The sequence below is a fragment of the Prosopis cineraria genome, unplaced genomic scaffold (genome assembly GCF_029017545.1).
Source record: "Prosopis cineraria cultivar Desert tree isolate PC_DT_omini unplaced genomic scaffold, ASM2901754v1 PC11, whole genome shotgun sequence".
NCBI classification, from domain to species: domain Eukaryota; kingdom Viridiplantae; phylum Streptophyta; class Magnoliopsida; order Fabales; family Fabaceae; genus Prosopis; species Prosopis cineraria.
Genome location: NW_026555342.1, coordinates 10,386,789 through 10,409,977, shown reverse-complemented (window position 1 = coordinate 10,409,977; position 23,189 = coordinate 10,386,789). Strand labels below are relative to the sequence as shown.

Here is a 23,189-nt window from a genome sequence, read left to right as displayed (position 1 = left end):
AAATAGCCTTTATGTTTAGTTTGGCTTGAGTGTCCAAACTGCTGATAAATTAATTGAGCCCTAGCCTTCAACTTCAGAAGCAGAAAATGAGAAATGGTGAGGATACATCCATATACTAAAGAGGCGAATGTATATGCGTTTTATCTTTCTCTTCTATCCCTTTTTAATGACCTTGGCTTCGTATGTCAAAAACGACCAAAGCAACCATATCCATGGTCTGCAAAGGCTAGCTTTTTCCAAATATAACAGCATTTTATTTCTGCCCGCCTTGCAACTTCTTTTTTAACAAAATCAAAGTCATGAATCATTAGCAAGGGAAGACGATAATAGAAAAGTTATTACCCTATAGAAGAGATACCTTACTATGTTGGGTTAAGTGGTTAACATTTGTTCAAAGGGCAAGACTTTTAATACATTGAGGATTAATATGACAGCATTGAATAAAAACTGAGAGAGACGTAGATATTCAAGACAGAAATAAATGAAATGTAAATTAAAGAGTCGCCTATATGGCAGATGAGGGTTAGGGTTGGGGAAGTTAAGATGTTGATGATCCGATATGCCTACATAATTGTTGCAGGTGATGAAATGATAATATGACGCTTTTAATGTCCAAATAATGCTACATCCATCTACTCCGTCCTAAATAATAAGATATTTTTAAGGAGAGATTAAACATTTTAAAATATAAAATATTTTAAAAATATTAGTATTTTATTAAATAGATTTATTCAAATATTATCATTTCTCTCTCTATTAATTTTTGTCTCTCTCTTTTTAGTCTATTAAATGAAGAGTGTTTTTGAAAATTTATATTTTGAAAGAATGACATTTAAGGTCCTTTAAAGGGAATTTATAGCAATAAGAGTTTGTTTGCACCAACTTGTGAATTTAGAAGAGTTTGTTTAGGCTAAAATTGAGATGTTGTTTATAATGACTATAGCAGAAAATGGGTCGAATAACTGAATACTCAAGCCTAGTAAGTAATCTAATAATAGGGCCAGTCCAGATCATAATGAAATAACCTAACTAAGTCAATTCGGGTTTATGGATCCCTTAAGACTCAAAATCTTTATCTAGGTTGTTGTCTCACGATAGACCATGTTCTCAACAAGTCCCAAATCTCGAAAGATCATGGCCATCATCCACAAATATTTTAGGGACATGAGCTAGTGGTCAAACGGTAGTCTATACACGTTGCAAAGAGGAAGATCATGCCACGAATCTTGCAAGCCATGCATATTGAATCCTTGATATTTCACGAATGAGTTCTAAATTCCATGAGAGCAACCATCTCAACTAAATTATTATAAAAGGAAGAGAAGATCATAGAGAAAAAGACTGAACAATAACAACACTAAAATCCCCTTTACTTATAGCTCTTGATTTTCAAATAATCTTTAATTTTGATTTTAGCTTTGTAATTTTCCTTTTCTATTAATCAAATAATTGTTATTCCAATTTCTCTGTATCTTTTACATTTAGGTAAACTTTAGTAAGAGAGCCTGGGGACCCTTTGTTATCATTTGAGGCTCAGCGTCTTTGACATGCTTGGTATTTTTGTTGTTCATGACAAACAATTTGTGGCATGCTCGATATTTTTGTTGTTCATGATGAACAACTTGTGGCACGCCTAGTGGGACACTGTGTAGCAAGATGCTAAGGATAAAAAAAGATAAGAAGATTGATGAAATAGGTGTTGGTTCTAATGTGCCAGAAGGAAACTCTGCACCTGTAGGGTTAGAACCATTGATACTTGATACTAAGATGGGTGGTAGATTTATTCAATGAACACTTAAAAATATTGGTAGATTTACCCTCTAATATGGGAAAATTGCCAATTACGACAACTTCACCAACTTGAAAAATAAGATTATTCGCGAACTCCCTCATAGGTCCAGCATTTACTTAGTATACTAGGTTTCCTCATAACTCAGTGCTTAATTAGCTTGAGGTGGAACAAAAATTCCACATGCAGTTCTATAAGGTAGAACCTGAAGTTAGTATCATATAGCTTTGAAAACTTACTTAACAGGTCAGAGAGGCAATAGATCAGTGTCTCATAAGGTTCAAAAGACTAAGGAGCAGGTATAATGTACTACTTCTAGAGGTTGAATTTGTCAAAATGGCCTAAGCAAGACTTGATATAGAATTAAGGAAAAAGTTCCTAGGGATGGAGTTCAGAGACTTTTATGAACTCATAGTCAAGGTCTGTGGATACAGGGAATTACTGAAGAAAGAAGATCACCATCAGCAAATGACCACAGGCACATACTTTGGCAAGCTTGATGTGGTTATAGCAGAACTAAAAAGTGTAAGGGACTATACTCGCTTAGCCTTAATAAGGAAGGCCATCAAAACCCTAAAAAAAACTAATGTAATACAAAATACATTTGATACCTCAAAGACCAAAGAAATCTTTGATTTCTTGCTTAAAGAAAAGTTCATGTCGTTGCCTGTGGATCATAAAATTCCATCTAAAGAAGAATGAAGAGAAAAGGAATACTATAAATATCATCATTCATGGAGCCATAGTACTAATGTCTATTGGGCCTTTAATAATGTTATGCAGTACCAAATAAATAAAGACATGTTGAAATTTTTAAGGAAAGAAGAATCCATGGTAGTGGACGAAGACCCATTCCCACTTTTTGCCACTATCAATATGGTAGAGATAGACTTCAACAAACAAAAAACTAAAAAATATGATGGCAGGCAAAGAAAATAAGGGAATGGATGGCCTTGGAATGTTTGGATCAGAGATGAAATGAGATAAGAAAAAACTAAGGTAATATGGGACAGCCTAAAGGAACATTCAGGCAAGTCAGATCATGATGACAAGTGCATAATCCTACTTGACATGACGAAGCCATACAAAGATAGACCTTTGAGCTAGGATATAGGCCCAAAGGGGAAACTTATGAAGAGCCCGAAAAAATTCAAAGTAGTTTGGGACTGCTTAGAAGAGCCATTAGACAAATTTGATTTTTTTTATAATATACTCAACCCCACTTAAAGTAAAGGACCCTTTCACAAGAAAGCCCTTAGGTTAGGACATGGGTCTAGATGGATAACGCATGGTGGAACCAACATTAGAAATCACTCAAAAGCTCTCTTTAGAACTAAAGCCCATAGGGAATAAAGGTAGGTTTGTCACTCCACCTGGTAACATACCACCGTTATAATAGAGGGTAGTGAGACACTAAAAACTCCTAGGTATTCTAACATGTACCTAAAAAAGATGTCTTTAATGCAAAGATACCTTGAGAAACAAAAGGCAAACTCTCAGGAAACTACTGACGGGCAAGAATTAAGTAAATTTAGAAGAAGGTCAACGGAGGACCAAGATGAGAAGGGAGAAAGCAAAAATGAAAGCCAGCAATTTAAGGATATTCATGTAATAGAGATACTCCTGAACCTCTGTCGCGTGGTTTCTTTGACACTTCCTTTACAGTTTAGCAGATTTATAGGAAATAAGGCCCAAAACAAGCTTTTATGTGATCAAGATGAAATGAGGATTACTTAGACAAAGTAGATGAGCCCATACCAATATTGTCCTATGGAGCCAAGGAAAAATAAAGAACCTAAATCATTTGAAGTACAGGGAAAAGTGCAAACAGTAAAAACTAAGTTGGAGCCCGTATGCCAAATTACACAAAAAGCTATAGAAGAGAAGCCAAAATGGGCTATTCTAGAAAAAATTAATTTTAAGATGATTCAACGCTTAAAGCCTTTGTATATTAAGGCTCATTTTAATGAAAAGCCCATGAAAAGAGTATTAGTTGACAAGAGTATTATATTCATCGTCGAGCCATTATTCAGTATGGGATGAGAGGAATAAGATTTAATGCCAACAAAGGTTTCCGTGGTAGGATTCATAGGGATCGCCTCAAAAGTTCTAGAGATACTATCGTTACAAATAGACGTCAGATCCAAATCATCTCTCACGACTTTCTTTGTGATTATCACAACAATATAATATCAGCCTTGGTAAACAAAGATTGGATTCATGCTAATAAATGCATTCCTTCCTCTCTTTATTAAATGCTTCTTATATGAAAAGGGGAAGAATTAGAGCTAGTTTAGGCCAAAGACGAGCCTTTCACGGCAGTCATAGATTTCACAAATGCTAGATACTATGATACTGATATAGGCCCTTTTTACTTTCCACAAAATTAATCAGCAAGAGGCCCTAAGAAGAGTTTCTTCATCTAACATAGTAAAACATACTATTATACCTTTAGTACCACAGATGCATAAACCAATAATAGAATTTATGGATGATTAAATCAAAATGAAAAAAGGCTGTAGCAATATAACCATTTAAAAAATTTAGTTGCACACCATGCAAGAATGATTGGAAGACCCTAAACCTGAGACATTAGGGGCCAAAGTCATTTACGAGAATGAATATCAAGAAATCACATAACTGCACATGCTAGAACGTGCACCTCTTAAGTTTGAAGATACAGCCCTAAAGGTGCAGGACCTACTTGAAGAAGTAAACCTAGGATGTGGGAAGAAACTAAAAGTTTGCAGAAAACTCAGGGAGCAATATTTAAAGGCCTCAAAAAAGAGATGAGTAAGGTCCTGAGCTAACAATTTCTTCAACCCTACTACCCAAACTGTCAATTTCTAAAACCACGAGGCCTAGCTTGTCATATTCGTTAAGTCATGAGATGTCATTTGTTACGGGCCCAGTACCTGAACTGTCATTTCCTATGGCCCCTAGTCTATCAAACTCAAATGGCTTTGATATAAAAGAGTCATATTTTAAGAGACCTAATCCTAATCCATAAATCCTACGAGGTTTATGTCCATAAAGACTAGATCTTAAGCAACTAATCCCATAAGGATTAACCTTATAGGGACTAACTTTGCATAAGCTTGCACTACAGGGGCCGAAGCCATATGGGACAGCATTATAGGGGCCAAAGTCAAAAAGGTAAGCTCTGCAAGGCCCTCTCTACGAGGGCAAAAGTCATAAAGTTGAGTCCTGTAGCAATTAGATTTTATAGAACCAACATTTGAGGTTCCAAACTTTAAAAACTTGATCATAAGCTAGACCATGTGACCCCTAATCCTCAACCAAAAGAGTGTCCTCCAAGGAAAGTAACAGATCAACAATCAATTAGAACGGAAACGAGTTGGTCCTGTAACACACCAAAAAAAATTTTTTATAAATAATTCAACTCAACCATAGTTAGGTTACAGCCACCCAACACATTTTATATCAATAAATTCAATATAAAAAATATTTTATAATTAGCTTAAACTTGCACAATACAAAATTTTAGATAAATTTTTACCTCCCACATACCATTAGGCTAAATCACATTTGTCCATCCTTATACTCCCAACAAGTAAACTAAATCACATTTATCCATCCTTATACTCCCAACAAGTAAAATAACTAATTTAGTCAATTTTTAAAATAAGCCAGTTATTTGGTCTCATAATCATGCCATTTTAACTAATCTAAAGTAAACCAAATATTAAAATTACAGTCATCCAAAGTGTATCAAAAATAAAAATAGTTTGAAAGGCATGATTACATTTATATATTCATATAATTGTCAATAAACAAAAAGCCCTAATATTGGCAATATAACACATTATAAATCATAAATCAAATACCCAAAAGAGACGGTGGATCTATGCCACTAAGCCTCTGGGACTCCTTCACGTGTCACTCGTAGCTCTTCTCCTGAAAATTGTTAACCACATAATGAGACTCAAAAGTCTCAGTAACCATTGCCAATTTATGATAGTATATACAAACAGTTAAGTGTGTGCTTATTAAGTGAGAATTAAAAATAATATAATTTCAACAAATATAAGAAATATTACAATACACATAAACAACCATCCTTATATCCCTCCATTAACCTCGAGCCGTAACCCTCACTCGGTGCTAAATTACCCGGCTAAAGGTAGATCAGCCCGAGCCCTTACAAGCCACCTATTGAGCTCCAATAGGGGCGTACCACGTAGCACATAAATACAACAACAATAGCAAATCTCCCAACACCTCCCACAATAATCAAACAAAATCCATAATAATATTGCACAATTATACAATATTACAAAATTCATAATTTTCTCAATAATCACCCAATTAAGATGAAGTAACACTAATCACAAATTAAAAGCATGGTTACCTTATGGCTTTTTCAATAAATTATTCCTTAAAATTTCTCTCCCACCACAATCTTCACCAATAATACAATCTAAAAATAACATATTATTTATAAATATTAGTTTTAATTTTTGAAACTAATAAAATAATTTTAATAATAGAATTAAAAATATAACATAATTTCTAATCTCAATCTTAATACAAATCTAGAGTCAATACTATTAAGTAAAATTTTTAACTCCTCTTTTAGTCATCAATAAACATTAATAATCTAAAAATCAACTTCTAAACTAATTTATATTATTAAAATTTTCTTTTTATTTTATAAATTCACACCTAAAATACTCAAAAATTAAAAATTGAGTCTCTAGCTTAGAATCATAATCCTATAGCCATAATAATTCATTTCTCATCCCAAATAATCATCTAAACCTCAATAAATCAACATATATTTTTAGATCTAGTTTAAAATTTGATTCATAAGCCATAAATTTAAATATCATCAACAAATTTATACTCTAAAACATTTATTATACTACTAACAACCTCAAAAATCATATTTATTCAACATAAATTCATCCCTCTTCCAAATCCTAAATTTTCTACCACTACAAACTCAGAAACCAAAGAGGAAGGATGACTAAGAAAAATTTTAGAGCACTTACTTAGTCTTAAAAAACTTGAAATCACACCATAAATATCCTATTAAAAACTCTTACCTTAAAAATTCAGATCTTTCGCACCGGCGACTCACGCTCACAGACGCTCTCTCTCTGCCTCAGCTCGCGCACAGGGAAGAATGAAGAAACGAAGAAAACAGGTGAGTTTTTATAAAAATTCAGTGGGTCCCGCATTTTTTTTATTATTTCTTCTTTCCTCTCTCTTCTTTCTTTTTTTTTATTATATGGTAATCATGCGCCGAAAGAGGAAGCCAACTTTCTTCTTCTTCTTTCTTTTTTTTTAATACCTTTTCCCCCCTTTTTTATTATAATAATAATAATTTAATAATATTTTTTATTTTTTAATTAATAATAATTTTTTATTTTAATTTAGAATTATATCCTAAGTTAAATTTAATAATTATTTTCTACTAATTTGCTTACCTCTAAATATTTTTTAAAATTTCTATTAACCTAAATTAACTATTAAAATTTAAATTGGGATGTTACAGGTCCTCCAAGACATACTACTCATACAACACTTGGAAGTGGGCTAATGAAAATATTCATATAAAATTGGCCTATAAAGGTTTCGACCAATTTGTATGCAAGGGGCATTGTTTGCACCTGAATTGTGATTTTGGAAGCCTAAACTCAACTTAACTTGAGTGGCCTTAAAATAATTAAAAATGAATATTCACGAAGCCTTAGCCATTAAGTTAAGACTGAGTCTAGGCTATTATTTTCACATTTCACCTGTGATGCTTGAATTTTGAAAGTAGGAAAACTGGCTACGATGGAGGAAGTGCTTTCTAAATTTAAGAAAAGTAACGATCATGAGGCTTAGGCACCAAACCAAGATTATCTATAAATAGAAAAGCCCTCTCTCATCAAAGGATTATCATCATAACAACAAACTATGAGTCAAATTTTTATACTCTATGTCTATTGCTTTTTTTTCCCTTTTATCATGTGGTTTTAGTCTTTACTTATATGTTGTACGGCCGGCATAACTCGCCACCTGCTTTTTAATTAATGTAACTTCACTTCCTTGTATCTGTATTAATTTTTTTCACTTCATATTCTCATATTCGGGTGAACTATGGTAAATGAGCCTAGGCTCCCCGCATTTGATTAGAAGTCAGGTTCTTTCATCCTTTTGAAATCCCGCATCTTTGACATGTCTTGTAACACCCTCTTTGTTTTTTTCTCCAAATAGAGTTTATGAGTTTTGCAACAGATATTGTCTTGCAAAAACGCACATATGTTATTATTAAAAGTTGAATCTTGACTTATATATGTGTGCGTTTTTACAAGATAGTATCTTATGCAAAACACATGAATTGTGATAAATTTTTTTAAAATGGCCTTAAATGTCATTCTTCCTTGTATTTTTGTTTTGAACAATGAAATTGTTAACTACTCCCTACATCCCAAATTGTAAAATACTTTTAGATAAAATTTTATATACCAATAAATCTCATTAAATACACTTAACAACCTTATTTTTTCAAAACAAGTATAAAAAATTCTAAAAATGTCCTTCATTTAATAATCTTAATTTTATACTTAATTAGTATTAAATGAAGGAAGATAAAAGGTAATATCAAAATGCGTCTATTTAATGAAACATTAATTTTTTTTAAGTATTTTATATTTTGAGATGACAACTCTCTTCTAAAAGTGTCATGTAATTTAAAATGAGGGAATATATTTAATGTAATTTATTTAATATGTAAAATTTTATTTAAAAATATTTTATAATTTGAGATTGAGAGAGTAAAGTTTTCTTCAAATAATTTGTGTGAAAAACAATGGGACAAATTAAAACAAGCCATGGGAAAGGGGGGGGGGGGGAATGTGAGTTAGCGAGAGTTTGAAGGCATAAGGAGGAGACATGATGAATGACGTCAGCATATGAGCTAAAAGGCAATGTTGTCCTCTCCTGCTTGACCTGCAGTATCTGCCTGCACTTGCTTCAAGTGGCGTTAAACGCATCATCTTGTTACATCGTGGCAATCACAATATAAGACAGAGGGAAGAATCTGTTATTAAATTTTTATTATAATTTTTCCTCCTTAAATAATGCATATTTAATAGAGTGAAGTTAAAAATTTATTAATTTTTTATATAATTAATGAGTTTCAATATTTTTTTTATTTCAATAAAATATATGAAAAATAATTTATAAATAAAATAATAAAATATTTTCATTCGTACACGTGGCTTCCTTAAAATTTTAGTATTATTTTTTTGAAAAAAGAAAAGAAAAGAAGATATCATGCTTCATAATGGGTTATGACGCCAAACTCCCCAATCTTCACTCAAACTCGCCTTGTATGTTGCCTGCATTTCCGTTTTCTTCTCCCAACCCACTCAACCTTATGTTTTCCCTATGAAAGGCCCCCTAGGGAGTTGAGTCGTCTTGTGAGCTTATTAAAATCGGGAGTAGTTTTAAAATTTTAAAAACGCTTACAAATTTACTTACTATAAATTGTCTATCAATAAAATTATATCCTTATAACGAAATTCAAATCATACGATTATGATGTATGAGTTGTATCTTTATTAACTAAACCAATTAGTTGACTAAATGTTTTGTGTTGTAAATAAATGATATTAATATTTTTTTATATACTCACACACACATCATTTTCTTACAAGAAAGATTTTGGCATAGGTAGTCAATACTCCCTTCACCCCAAATTATAAAAAAAAATTTAAAATAATTTTTCTATCTCAAAATATAAAATAATTTTAAAAAATAAAGTTTTATTAATGATATTTTTTTAATATTATTTTTTAAGTAGAGAGAGAATTGAAATGATATTGTAGTGTATTAATAATTAAGTGTGTAAGGATATTTTTAAAAATTTATAATTTTATTTTAAAAAATAAATTTATAAAGTATCATTTTTAAACTTTATTGATATGCGTCATCATTTTTCAATTGAATTGATTTAAGTGGCGAACAAGCTTCTAATTCCCTGATTACAGCTAGCTAACTTGGGTTTCTTTGTGTGTTGAATTTAATTATTGGCATGCTACGCGATCGAGAGGCAACTTTGACATAAAGCAAATTATTTTTCGATTAATCAAACATTGAATGAATGCCTTGTTTTTCGGTTATCTAAAGCTAGCTTTTCCCAAGCACTATGTCCTTTTTAAATTCATGTTGCAGTAATCAAGTTCTTCTTTTTTTTTTGCCCCCTCCCAGAAAAGGATACAACTCATTTTGCTTTGCCCGGTCAAGGGCCTTGTAATTGTGGTTGGTTATACTTTATAGCTTTTTTTCTTCAATATTAACGCATTCATCATTTGAGTTAAATAATATTTAGTACGTTTCATAATTACGCTCGCTTGTCCTTAATCACCTACCCATCTCATTCTCATGTACGACTAATATGCCCCATAATGATGCTTCCTCCACCTAACTTAACTCTCAACAATCAAATTAAACCACCGTTGGTAGTTCAAAACATTTGATTCTGTGATTTAATACAATCGCAGGTCCTCCACTGGCTTTGTGATTATGCAAACCATCAATTGTGAACTTCATCTTCCAAAACTTTGATTTTCCATTATCTTCTCAAATGTTTCCGATGGACGACCATCTTCATCGTTGATCATCTTCGTTTTTTCTTTCTTCCAAACCCGATTGAGATTTGATTTTGTTCATCACTATCTTCAACCCCGTGCATCTGTAAGGGAGTATAATTTTCCCTCCAAAATATATAATCAGTTATTTAAACTAAAAAATAAAATGTTTGCAAATCGTAATACATATAGCAATCGTAATTTATTTTATATTCTATAATATGTTGTTCGTCAACACCGTACGTTGGCAATCTCCAATAACTGACAATCCCCAGAATTATATTTTGCCTTCGCAAGAAAAATTGCACTCCCAGGAGTTTTGCCAATTTATCAACCATATTGTTCACGTAAGTGGAACAATTTCTTTACTTCTTTTTGGCAACTCTAAAGATTTTAAATCCATGGACATATACATCATTTGCACAACACACACATGTCGGTTAATTTTTTACACTCAACTTATCAATCAATTACAATCAACTAATCACATTATCTCTGGTTCCTCTTCAGTGCTCACTGGGGTGATAAGATCTTCATCATCCAAATTTTAATCTACGATTTATTTTATATTTATGAAAATAAAAATTTGTAAAAATTATACAAAATTTTAATGAATTTGTTTATCACCAATATGACTTAAATTTAATTTGAAAGATCCAAATTTAGTATTATTTTTTTATACACTGACTGTACGGATTATATTCTGAATAATTTAAATTTAAAAATTTTAACGTATGATTTTTTAAATTTTTTAAAGAGTGCCCGTTAGGAGATTGTTTTAATTTTTAATATTATATTTATCAAAATAAAAATACTATAAAAATTTTTAATAATAAATATGGATTATTTAAAGTACATCCGGATATTGAGTATATAAAAATTATAAAAAAATTAACATTAAATTAGACCTTACAAATTAAATCTAGACTAGATTGATAATAAATAGATTAATTAATTTTTTATAGATATTTATTTTAATAAATATAAAATAGATATATTAAATCATGATTGTTTCATATTAAAATTTGGATCATCCAAATCTCATCACTTTGATGAGTACCATCATCAAGGTGATTGATGAGCATGGAAGATGAAATCATTATCTTTGCATCATGCTTAATTGTTAACTCATTATATTTTTTATCCAATATTATTCAAACAACAAATTTCACAACTCAAAAAAGCCCTCCATGTCTCCATCCAAGCACCTTATTTTTTTAAGTATTTTTTGGCACAATTTTGCCTCAACATTTTTTAGTTGGGTATAATGTTGCCCCAAGGTAATAGATTCAGACTTTGACTGTTAGTTTGCTCGTGATGTGCATGGCTACAAATCAATGGCATATTTTAAAAATTAAAAAAGAAGAAAACAATCCATGTCATCTCTCCCTCTTCTTTGTCATCCCTCATCACAAAATAGAACCCAACAAATCAAACAAGAACTAAGCAAATCAAACAAATCTTAGCAAATCAAACAAAAATTCAGCCATAAATAAAAGAGAGAGCAAGCAGCAAGGAGAAGGAATACCAAAAAAAACCTAACAAATCAAAAACACAAAGAGACCCATAACAACACCTTCAAATCCAATCTCCAAGACAATATCCAAAATGAAACACGTAACATAAAAATCAATTACGTCCCAAAGAACACAAAAATTAAGCTAGGAATACAAATCAATTACCTTTTCAGTTGAAGCAAGAAGCAAGGATGAAACCCAGAATAATAGCCGGATGCTTCTCCAAAAACAAAATCTAGAATGGTTCCCTCAAATCCAATCTCCTAGATGCCATTTCCACAAACACTCCATTCACCAAACAAAAAAAAGGATGCTTCTCTCAAACAAGATGCAAATAAAAAGTTAGAAAAGTTATAAAGCCTATTAGAGAACCACACCCATAAATCACATACCAAGATATTGATAAATTTCAACAAGTTGGACAGGAAAAGGAAAAAAAAACAATCAAAGTGGATTGAAGTTCAATCCAACATTCCTTGCTCTTCCAACTCGTATTTGTTACTTGTGTGAACAACCCGCCATTGTTAGGGTTCTTTAATTTCCATTTGTACCCTTAAAATGACATACCCAAAGCCAATTGGCAGCAATGGTTGTGTTGCATCTGATAACCCATATGTTATGAATGACAATATTGGCAAAGGTGGAAGGAGAGCGAGTGCTAGGAGAGGCAAGCAGAGGTAAAGGATGTTTGGGATCTATGAAGTATTCTGAGGGGTGACTTGATGATGTTTTATGTAGGGGCCATTGAAGTATGCCAAACTTATTGATACAGCATCGAATAGTAGTGAAACAAGTAATGGTAGGAATTGGAGTGCATGAGCATAAGGCTTGAGAAAGAGGGTTGAGAGATCTATGAGCAAGAAGAATTGAATGACCTTCATGGATGATGAGCTGTCATTACAGATGGAAGATAATGGTCAAAGAAGTCAAAGGGTAATGAAAGAGCAACACTATATCTAAATAAAAAATGTCAGGGCAAAATTATACTAAAAAATACTTAAGGATATGGGTGGCTTGGGTGGAAACATTGAAGGCATGTTTGCGCCTTAACCAATTTTTTTCTAAAGTTTTTGTTTTTTACTATGAAATTATTTGGTACTCCTACGTCCTAAATTATAAGGTAATTGAAACAAGATTACACATATTAAAAAAATATAACAATGACACTTTACGAATTTACTTTTTTAAAATAAAAATATAAATTTTAAAAATTCTCTTACATACTTAATCATTATATTACAATATTATTTGAATTCTCTCTCCATTTAAAGAATGATATTGAAAAAGTATTATTAATAAAATGTTATTTTTCTCACATTATTTTATATTTTGAAATAAAAAATTTATCATAAGTTATTTTATAATTTAAAATGAAGTGAGTAATACACACAAGACATGACAACTTTAGAAAAAAAATAATATTACATGCAATCCGCTAGAATGAGATGGATCAATTTGATTCATAGAACACAATATTAAACATTTCTAAAAGAAGATTCACCAGGGATATTCTTGCTCGTCTATTCTCGGTTTCATAAAAATCCACAGCATCGAAGTCCCTCTAAGAATTGAGAGACAGAAGCTCCCCAATCAAAGAGCTTAAATCACTATAAGACGATCCCCCCACTGCAACAGCTTCTCGTGCCTTCTCAGCAAAACCTCTTGCCCTAATTCTCATCTCTTCTGCTTCCTCCCCACTCATAACGTTCCTCATTGCTCTCTCTATGGCTTCATGCTTCACACTCTCTCCCACCCATCGAACCCACTTTTGAACCCCAACACTGACCCCAACTTTCAGAACCTGAGTCACCAGCTTCTCGTTGAAAAACTGTTCAGCCCCCACAGGCCAAGTCACCATAATCACACCAGCAGCCACAGCTTCCATCACTGAGTTCCATCCACAATGTGTCACAAATGCTCCTACTGCTCTGTGTCCAAGAATCAGCAACTGGGGAGCCCAATTTCTCAAAATCAATCCCTTCTCTTTCGTTCTATTTTCGAATCCTTTGGGGACCCATCCTTCGTTTTCCGTGTCGTCTTCTTCCTTGCTTTTATTTATAACCCAGATAAATTCCATTCCTGATGCCTCCAGACCTAGAGCTATCTCCTTTAGCTGCTCGTTAGTGAACATTGTGGTGCTTCCAAAACATATGTAAATTATTGAATTTGGTTCCTTGTGGTCTAACCACTTCAGGCATTCGTGGTTAATGTTTGAAGCTGTAGCTCGATTTCCCCTGTTTGCTTTTACTTCAGAGTCATCACCGCAGAGCGAGACTGGGCCTATGTTCCAGATCTTTCTTCCAAGAACGTTCCTGTAGAAATCCGAATAAGCTGGCTCAAGCTCGTAAAAGCTGTTCACTATGACCCCATAGCATTTGGAGTCTGAATCTGCAGAAGCCCTGAACACTTTAGACATCTCAGTTTCATCATCTTCAAGCTTCATAAAACTTGGCAGCTGGTTCCTCGAAAACTCGATATTCCCAGGAAGATTGGGTATGACAAAGGGTTCAGAATCAGACGAGACTTTATTGTGAGGCGTAGAGGAATGGATGCACAGGGAAGCACATATAGCGAAATTACATGTTCCATGGAACACCAGCCTTGGAATCCCATGTTTAGCAGCGAGATTGTTAGCCCATGAAAAGATAGTGTCAGCCACAAGAAGATCAGGACGATGCTTTCGGAGGAACTCATCCAAAGGTTGCTCTAACAAAGGAATCACCTTAAGAAATCTTTCCTTTAGTTGAGGGGGGTTAACAAAATTAAGAGTCTCACACCCTTCTGGTAATCCAATTAGCGATGAAGGGAATTTGATAATATGAAGTGTGATTTGGTGACCCTTTTCTTGGCTTTTGTGGATTGATTTGGAAAAAAGAGGAGAATTGGAAGGGGTGGTGATAAATGTTACTTTGGGACCTCGTGAAGCAAAAAGCTTGCCTACGTCTATAGTTGCCATCATATGGCTATGGGACATGAAGGGAAAAAAAGCTACGTGCAGGGGCAGATCATGGCTTTGGCTGGACATCCTGTTAATGGAACTATGTAGGATGTTTCCGGGAAGATAAAAAAAAAAATGCTTTCGATTTTGTACTTTATTTGATTTCTTGATACTTCTGTTCGATTTGGCTCTTAGCATTTATAACATGGTGGATATCTTGGTCAGTACGCATAAGGAAGTTGCGATAACAAAAATGTTGGAAGTGATGGACAATTGCACAGTACCTGTGGTGCCATATGCCCAGATTATTATACTATGTCGTCGAATTTGAGTTCAATGACATGCATAGTTTTTTAATGTGATATAGACGTTTTAGTTTGATTTCCTAGGAGAGTATTGAATGGATTTCATTATTCCATTCTTTTTTTAAAAAAAAATTAGACACGCAAAACTGAAAATGATCATTATTAATTAATTATTATTATCACAGGGGGAAAAGGTCAAAGCATCTACTACTACTTTAATTATTCGTAGCGTTTGACTTGCGATGGAATGAGTCACGTTCTAGATTTTTTACCAAGCAATAACTTGGAAAACAAGCAAAGGCTAGAACCGAAATATTGCAGGTAAGTTAATTTAGTTGGTGAAAGATCAATGAACTTTTTGTTTGTGTTAAAGAGATTGGAGTAGAGGATAACTCATACTGCTTCGTTCATCATAACAACCAATGGCTGAGTTAGGATCTTCAGTTAGGAAACAATTTTTTAAAAATTAATAATTTTAATAATAATTTAATAATTAAAAAATAAATTATATATATTTATTATATTGCTGGACTTTGAGTTATAAGAGTTGAAAAAAAAAAATAGATACTAGGTTTAGAGGAAAAAAAGGAATTTAATGTTTTAAATATTTCAAAAAAAAAATGATGTGCAAAATATGAAAGGAAGGGGTGGAAATTTTAAAATTCCATATTCATGATATGTAATTTTCCCAAGTAAGGGGGCCTCTCAATCTTTTTGGCCAGAACAAACCTCGGAAAAGAAATAACTTGGCAAGAAATTCATGCAAGATAGACGAACTAATAAAAGGCATGTGTATAATTTTATGTTTCGAGAGTCAAATATTTTAGCTTATTCCTTAGCTAAATGGCCCCTTGATTATCATAGAGTCTTTTGCTTCCTTGATCAAAAACCATCTCTTATAATAGAGATATGGTTTGATGAAAGAAGAATAGTGTAAACTTTTATTTTGCTTGTAGCTGTGTTTTAGTTAGTTTTCAGACTCTATTAAAGAAAAAAAAAAAAGATAGGTGCATGAAACCCATGAAATCCCGTGCCTTAAAATTTCAGACAGGAAAGATTGTGGGAAAAGTAAATATCAATATCCATTATATCCATACTTACGCTAGGGTCTTATTTATAAATCAGATATAGAAACTTCCCCCCCTTGTGTGAGTGAAGTTTTATCACAACCTTTTCTTTTATCTCATTGGATGTTAGTAGCATAAAATTTGTTATTAAACTATGCATGTTTAATAAGGACAAGGCTTGTAAAATATTCATAAAACATGTTATTAAAAACTTATTAAATTTTTAAAAATAATTAATAAATTTAATTTTTTAATTTAAATGAAATATACCGGAAGTGATATGTAAGGTAAATATAACAAGAGGGAGCACGCTCCTAGATTAATATATATATATATATATATATTATTTTTTCCGATAAACAATTAAAAAGAACATGTCGGGAAGAGGAATGGGCCTTTGTCCAACTGAGAGAGTAAGGCCAACTTGGGCCCGTTGTAATGAATGTCTCTGTGAACTGGACACCCAGCCCATTCCGAATCCGTTGAAGAAGCCTTGTGCATTCCGCCGCTGGGAAGTTGATGGTCTTCAGTCACATGCACGACGACGTCGTCTTTGGTTTGTTTTTATGGAGATATTGGGGACAACTCGCGGGCTGCTACACTGCTACTTCTGGCTAGGATTGGGATCATCTCGATTAAAATTTGATGATCCATATCTAATAAAATTTAATTTTTATATTTTTAATAATTTAAAATTTTAATGTATATAGAACCTAAAACAAAATAATCTCTTAGTTTTCATCTAAACATTGTCAATTTTAAAATTTTAAATTTAAACTATTAAAATTTGATTTAAATGATTTAGGTCTCAAGGCTGTAATAATTCATATTATGGTTCTCATTATTATAATGAACACCGAAACCAATAGTTTAGCTAGTAGTTTAACTTTGGCCCCTCCACACGCCAATAGTTTGGCCATGAGACGAGAAAGGGAAGCAGGACATGTGAAGTGGATGGTTTTTCACTATTACTACCATCTGTTCAATAAGAACGAAAATGAGTAGTAATAATGGTTAATCTTTTCTGTAGTTATATAAATTAATTTCCTTTAAAATGAGTAGTGATAAATTTTTGTTAATGACAGAGGCCAATTTTACCATTTTTAAAAATTAACAAAAAATATTGCATAAAAAATGAGTTTATGACTCAAGATATTCCTAAATCTGTAATTTATAAGTAAGTTTGTTCTATTTTTTTTTTCTAATTACCATGGCACAGACAATTTTGATGCTTAATTTATAATAAAAGTTTAAGTTGATGGAGGAAAAGGACTCTGTGACCTGGACATTTAACTAAAGAAAATCTTGCTTATATAATTGATAAGGGGAATGTCTACAGTTTCATGGATTCACAAAATCAAGCGTCAGGATCCCAACGGCATGATTGGATTTAGAAAATCTGCAATTCAAATTTTATATTGAAAGAGCTGCATCTAATGGTTAATTTAAAAATATCTGTCCTTTAATCACCCACACAAGTTGGCATGTTGCATGGCTCTAAATCAAAGTCGTATTTAAAGGGATGCAGGTATTTTTCAGTTTTTCTGTAATAATTAGTAACAGGACAATTTATAAAAATAAAAGTGATTCTAATTTTTAAGTGTACTGTCAAACAAAAGTATGAGCTATTTTTCTAATTTTACTCTTTAACCTGAGAAAACATTCACACAGATAATAACGTTTTAATTTTACTCTTTCTCTAATTAATAAGAGTATAGTTGAAAAATTGGTATTTTCTTATAAAAAAATAGAGTAATAACACAATCGCTTTTTTAAAATACCTAAAAGGTGTTTCAAGCGGCCTGATGATTAGCAGACAACACACTTGAAGTGTCTGTGTCAACATAAAATACTGTATCATTAACAAGAAACCACGCACCTGTGTTATCATTTAAGTATTATAGCGCAAGATTTACTTGAAGATAGTGTCTTACTTATAATTGTTAAATTTCATTAATGCTTGAAAAATATATCAACATATATTTTTTTAAAAAAAAATCAAAATAATTTTCACGATTATGCACGATACTCCACATATCTATTCGTTGCCCTCTCAAAAAATTTGAAAAATTTGGCATTTTCTGAATGTAATATGACAAAATGTTTGATAACCATTATATTAAATCAAAGCGGAATTACGTAATCCAAATGACTGATGGAACATGGAAAGAGGCGCATTTCTTTATTCATGTATTGAAGTACAGGTGGTTGAGGTAAAATAGAACAAGTCGCGAATGAGAGAATCCAAACTGGAGAGCGATGAACCACCGTCACGCATGGCCTGCCTTGCCTTGAGAGCAAGCTCCTTGGCCCTCTCTCTCATTTCCTCTGCTTCTTCTCCTTCCATTATCCTCCTCACCGCCTTGTCTATGGCATCCCACTCGATCTTATCTCTCTCGAATCTGGACCACTTCTTAGCACCCACACCAATCCCTATCTTCAGTACGCTCGTCACTAGCTTCTCGTTGTAAAACTGATCTGCGTAATTAGGCCAAGTGATCATGGGCACTCCTGCACACACTGATTCCAACGTTGAGTTCCATCCACAGTGCGTCACAAACGCTCCTACTGCTTCGTGCTCCATAATCTTCACTTGTGGTGCCCATCCTCGAATTATCACTCCTCTGCCTTCCATTCTTTTCTCGTACCCTTCAGGTAGCCATTCTTCTTTCTTGCTGTTCTTATTAGTGCTCACCACCCACATGAATTGTTGGCCCGAAGCTTCTAGACCTCTGGCGATCTCTCTCAGCTGAGATTCCGGCAAGCTTGTTAAGCTTCCGAAGCATACGTAAACCACTGACTTGGGTTTCTTTGTGTCAAGCCACTCCAAGCATTCATGTTTTTCGTCTTCCCCGCCTCTTTTATCTTCCGCGTCTGCTTTACCCAGAGAAACAGGGCCTACATGCCATGCTTTCTTTCCTAGCACCTTGCTGAGAAGTATGTATATTTGCATTCAATACCCCAAGATTAATTTTAATATTTTTTGTTAAGTAACATTATTTTTAAAAATACATGTTAAATAATACATTTTGGCCCAAAACAAAATATTTCTTTTTCCTTTTTTCTTTTTATCATTGTGAAAACAACATATATCTAATTCCATCGAAACAAACAAAACATATGCACATGCCATTATTGCCATCAGTAAGTTCCAGGGACAAAATATAAAAGCATAACTTACAATACATTTTAATTGCACTAAATTTAGAATTTATTCCTGACATAAATTAATAAATAACTAAATCTTAATCTACAGTAAACTGATTTTTTTAATCAAAGGCTGTTGTTTCTCCAGTCTTTTTTTTTATAAGTTGTTTTAATATATTTTATCAAAATCAAAGAAAATCTTAAAATTCATTATTTTAATATACAATATTTGCCAAAATAAGAGATTTTTTTAAAAAATGTGAAGTTGGAGATACAACCTGATTTGTAAGGGAGACTAAAGAAAATACCCCTAGCTACTGTGGCATTATTGAGAAAGCCAGAGAAATTGTCACTAGACAATGGAAAGTGTATTTATTTAGGAAAAAATTGTGTGCTAATGACCTACCTAGACTATCAATGAGGCTTTTTTGTTTTCACTTTGATAATCTCGTCTCTCACATTGGGAAGGTGGGGCTTACATTTTCTGAAATTAAAATTTCTGAATTTATATGAAATTTTCCTTTGCAGTATTTTTATTCATTTTATTATTTGTATAAAATATAAAATATTTTTTTTTTAAAAAATTTAATTTAATTTAATTTACTTAAATTTATTTATTACTAATTTCAATTTTAGAAGACTTAAATCCTGATCAGCTGCGGTGCATGAGTATGTCGCAAGCATTAATTAATCCCATACGCTTAATCAGTTCTTAAAAAGATAAGGTTTGAACTTGCACACGTACCTGCAATAATCGACATAATCCTGCTCTAGTTCATAAAAGCTATTAACAACTACCCCATAGCTCTCGACATTAGATTCCTCGGAAGCTTCAAACAAGTCAACGATTCAGGCTCCTCATTCCTCATCACATAATGTCCCACCTGAGTCCTGGTCATCTTGATTTCCCCGGGAAGTCCAGGAATCACAAAGGCCTCCGAGTCCGTAGAAACGTCGTCGTAAGGCCTGTGGAGGCTCATGCACTGGACAGCACACAAGGTGAAGAAACCGGCACCATGAAACACAATCACCGGAGTCCCAAACTGAGCAGCAGAACGGGTGACCCAAGGGAACATCATATCAGCAACGATGCATTGTGGGGGAGACTGCGACAAGGCCTGCTCGAGTGGTTCTCGAAGCATAGTGGTGGCTTTGAGGAACGCGGGAATCAGATCTTTGGAGGGAACGGATTGGAGATTCTCGCATCCTTGTGGCAAACCAGCTTTCTGAAGGCAAGGGAAATCGATGGTTTGAAGGTGAACGACGTCATCGTCATCGCCGTCGTGGTGTGTAATGAGGGGAGCGTTGAGAGGGGTGGTGATGACGGTGGCTTTGACCCCTCTGGAGGAAAATAGCTTGGCCATGTGAAGCATTGGGATGATATGACCGCGAGCCAGGAAAGGGAAGAAGAATATGTGCAGAGAAAGGCGTCCATTACTGCTCATCTTTCAGGTGAAGCTCAGAAGCTGTGGTGACAAGAGCAAGAGGAGGAGGAAATGATTAAGGGGACAAGGGTCGGTTGAGAAAAAAACAATAAAAAATGGAAAAGAAGGAGACAGGGAGATTTGGATTTGATTTTCTCCGTGAAATGGATCATTTATTTATAACAAAGGGTCTCGCCGAATCCGCAGAAATACGTACATTTTCTCAACGACTCCTTTATTAAAAACTCGAAATAGAATCAAGGTAAAGTGTATTGAAAACTGTAATCAAAGAGGAAAGAATATTTGATAGTTGTGAGAGTCTGTGTGAGGGGTGTGGAGTCTTTGATTGATTATTTAACATTTAGCATTGGACTGGAATTTAAGGACGAAGGTTGCCATGTTGGCTGCAATATATTCTCTCTCTATTGGCGGGTTTATCAGGTTTTGAACGTTTGGTGTATGTATTTCTCTTTCCTTTGGAATGATGGTGTGTTGGTGTGGCTGTGAATGATATATTGATTTCATCATTGCCTAGAAGGTGCCTATCATCTGTATGGGGACGATTGGGTTGATCTGTTGAAAAGCTTGTTGTTGATATGAATCTAGCTACTACAGAAATCTGGGCTGCACTACTGTATTGGTATATGCTTGTTAATCCTAGGAAGAGATAAAGCCGATTAGTAAGGACGGTTTGAAATGGGTCCTTCTGACTCCGAGGGACGCTCGCTTTTAATGGTTTTCGAAGCCTTTTGAGGCTTACGAATAAGAATTAGACTGACATCCAAAGAGGCCCTTTGGAATTGGTTGTAGAATTATAAGGTTTGTTGCATATTGTTGGTAGGGATCCGCCTGATGAAAACTAAAAAAGAAAATGATATTAAAATTCCAAAACAATAAATTTATCCCTGATAAAATTTTTTGAAAAATTAATTATAAATATTGATTCAGATAATTATGAATTTGGAAATTTTAATTACAAATAAAACATTTAAATTATAAATATAACTTTCAATCTATAGTTGAGATTCATATTTTTAACTTGTTGGTTTGATTTTTGAGGAATGAGTCAGAGCGTTACACCTTTTAGAAGCATGCCAGAGGAACGTGTCTTCAAAGGAGTGAGTTGAATAAATGATTAAGTGAATTCCTAAAGTCCTTTGCCACATTTTCCTTGGAGAGTCAAGTGAATGTGAGAAATTAAGAATATACCAAGTGATGCGTAAGATTTGATTATATTACAAATGCATTACTATAACAGGCACTCTGTGATGATGAAAATGAAAAGAGAAATACAAACCAACCTAAGACGCCAAGCTTGCATACATGAAGCATTTCACATTGAGAGAAGTTAGTTGACGTAATGTTAGAGTTGGTGTTTTGCATTGTGCAAGTCTACGTTGGCAAAATGTTGAGAGTTCTTTTGTCACGTGCTCATTTCTTATTTATAAAAAAATGGCAAGAATGTGCTCGTTTTGAATTTGAGTTTGGAGTCATAAGGAGCAAGTGATTGTCCATATCGTTGAATAACTGAGGATGCATCTCATTGTGCAAAGTGGGGAGAGCGAGTGCACCAAGAATTTTGGATAGTGGGGAGAGTGGGCTAGATTGCATCATTATTTTCTTGAACACAGTGTTTCACTAACACTAAAAGGATTGGTTTGCTATTGGGTTGAGTCTCTCCTTTATGTTGGAATAGATTTCAACTAATTATTTCCTTAGGCCCAAAATACCATTTTTGATCCAAAGACAACTATTTGAATTAATATTTGTGATTTTTTAAAAAAAATTGGTTAAATATTTAACTGTCATAAGATTTTATTATCATTTTCCTAACTAAAATTAGCACTCGGATGGCCGATAGGATTGGGTATAATTAAAAAGGCCAATCCCTCACATGTGGCAAATCAAGAATATATATTCGAAGAGATATCCACGTTTAATACTCAATTCTTTTTAGAATGTAATTTTTTTAATAAGAGAATACCTGTAAATAATTAAAAAAAAAACACTTGGACAATAAGGCCTTTGTTAGGAAAGGTTATGCAGTGGCCTTTGTTAAGAGAGGTTATGCAGTGATACAAAGAAAAACAAAAAAAAAAATGAATGAATGAAATTTGTTTTTTTTTTTTTGGGGTATGTTTATCTTTGGGGATCCTCCAGAATTATCCCAAAATCCATCGCGAGCGCTCGCCATAATGTACGGAAGTTAAAAAAAATCAAATAAATAACTAAATAAGTAGTCACATGAATAAATAGTAAAATAAAACTACTTCCCATCCTCTCACAAAAAATACTTCTTGTTCTATTTTTATATATGCGATGATGATGTTGTTAGACGCGAATTACACCGAAGAAATTACACAAGTTTGAGTAAAAAGTAGAATCATGGTTTTTTA

At 33.3% G+C, this 23,189-nt stretch overlaps 1 protein-coding gene and 1 pseudogene across 3 annotated transcripts; both read right to left on the bottom strand.

The window, feature by feature from the left end:
* Positions 1–10,022: 10,022 nt before the first annotated feature.
* On the bottom strand, positions 10,023–15,002 carry LOC129286825 (scopoletin glucosyltransferase-like). Of its 3 annotated transcripts, none has more exons than XM_054922887.1 (3): positions 13,414–15,002; positions 12,078–12,225; positions 10,023–10,499 (listed from the first exon to the last, which is right to left on the bottom strand). In XM_054922887.1, the coding sequence occupies exon 1, from the start codon at positions 14,935–14,937 to the stop codon at positions 13,474–13,476; it is 1,464 nt and encodes a 487-aa protein (XP_054778862.1). In that variant the 5' UTR covers positions 14,938–15,002; the 3' UTR covers positions 10,023–10,499; positions 12,078–12,225; positions 13,414–13,473. The 3 variants fall into 3 exon arrangements, with proteins under 3 accessions (XP_054778862.1, XP_054778864.1, XP_054778865.1); XM_054922889.1 differs by having other exon boundaries at positions 12,078–12,175; XM_054922890.1 differs by lacking the exons at positions 10,023–10,499; positions 12,078–12,225 and adding an exon at positions 12,272–12,803.
* Positions 15,003–18,380: 3,378 nt separating this feature from the next.
* On the bottom strand, positions 18,381–21,343 carry LOC129286794 (scopoletin glucosyltransferase-like; annotated as a pseudogene).
* Positions 21,344–23,189: the final 1,846 nt, after the last annotated feature.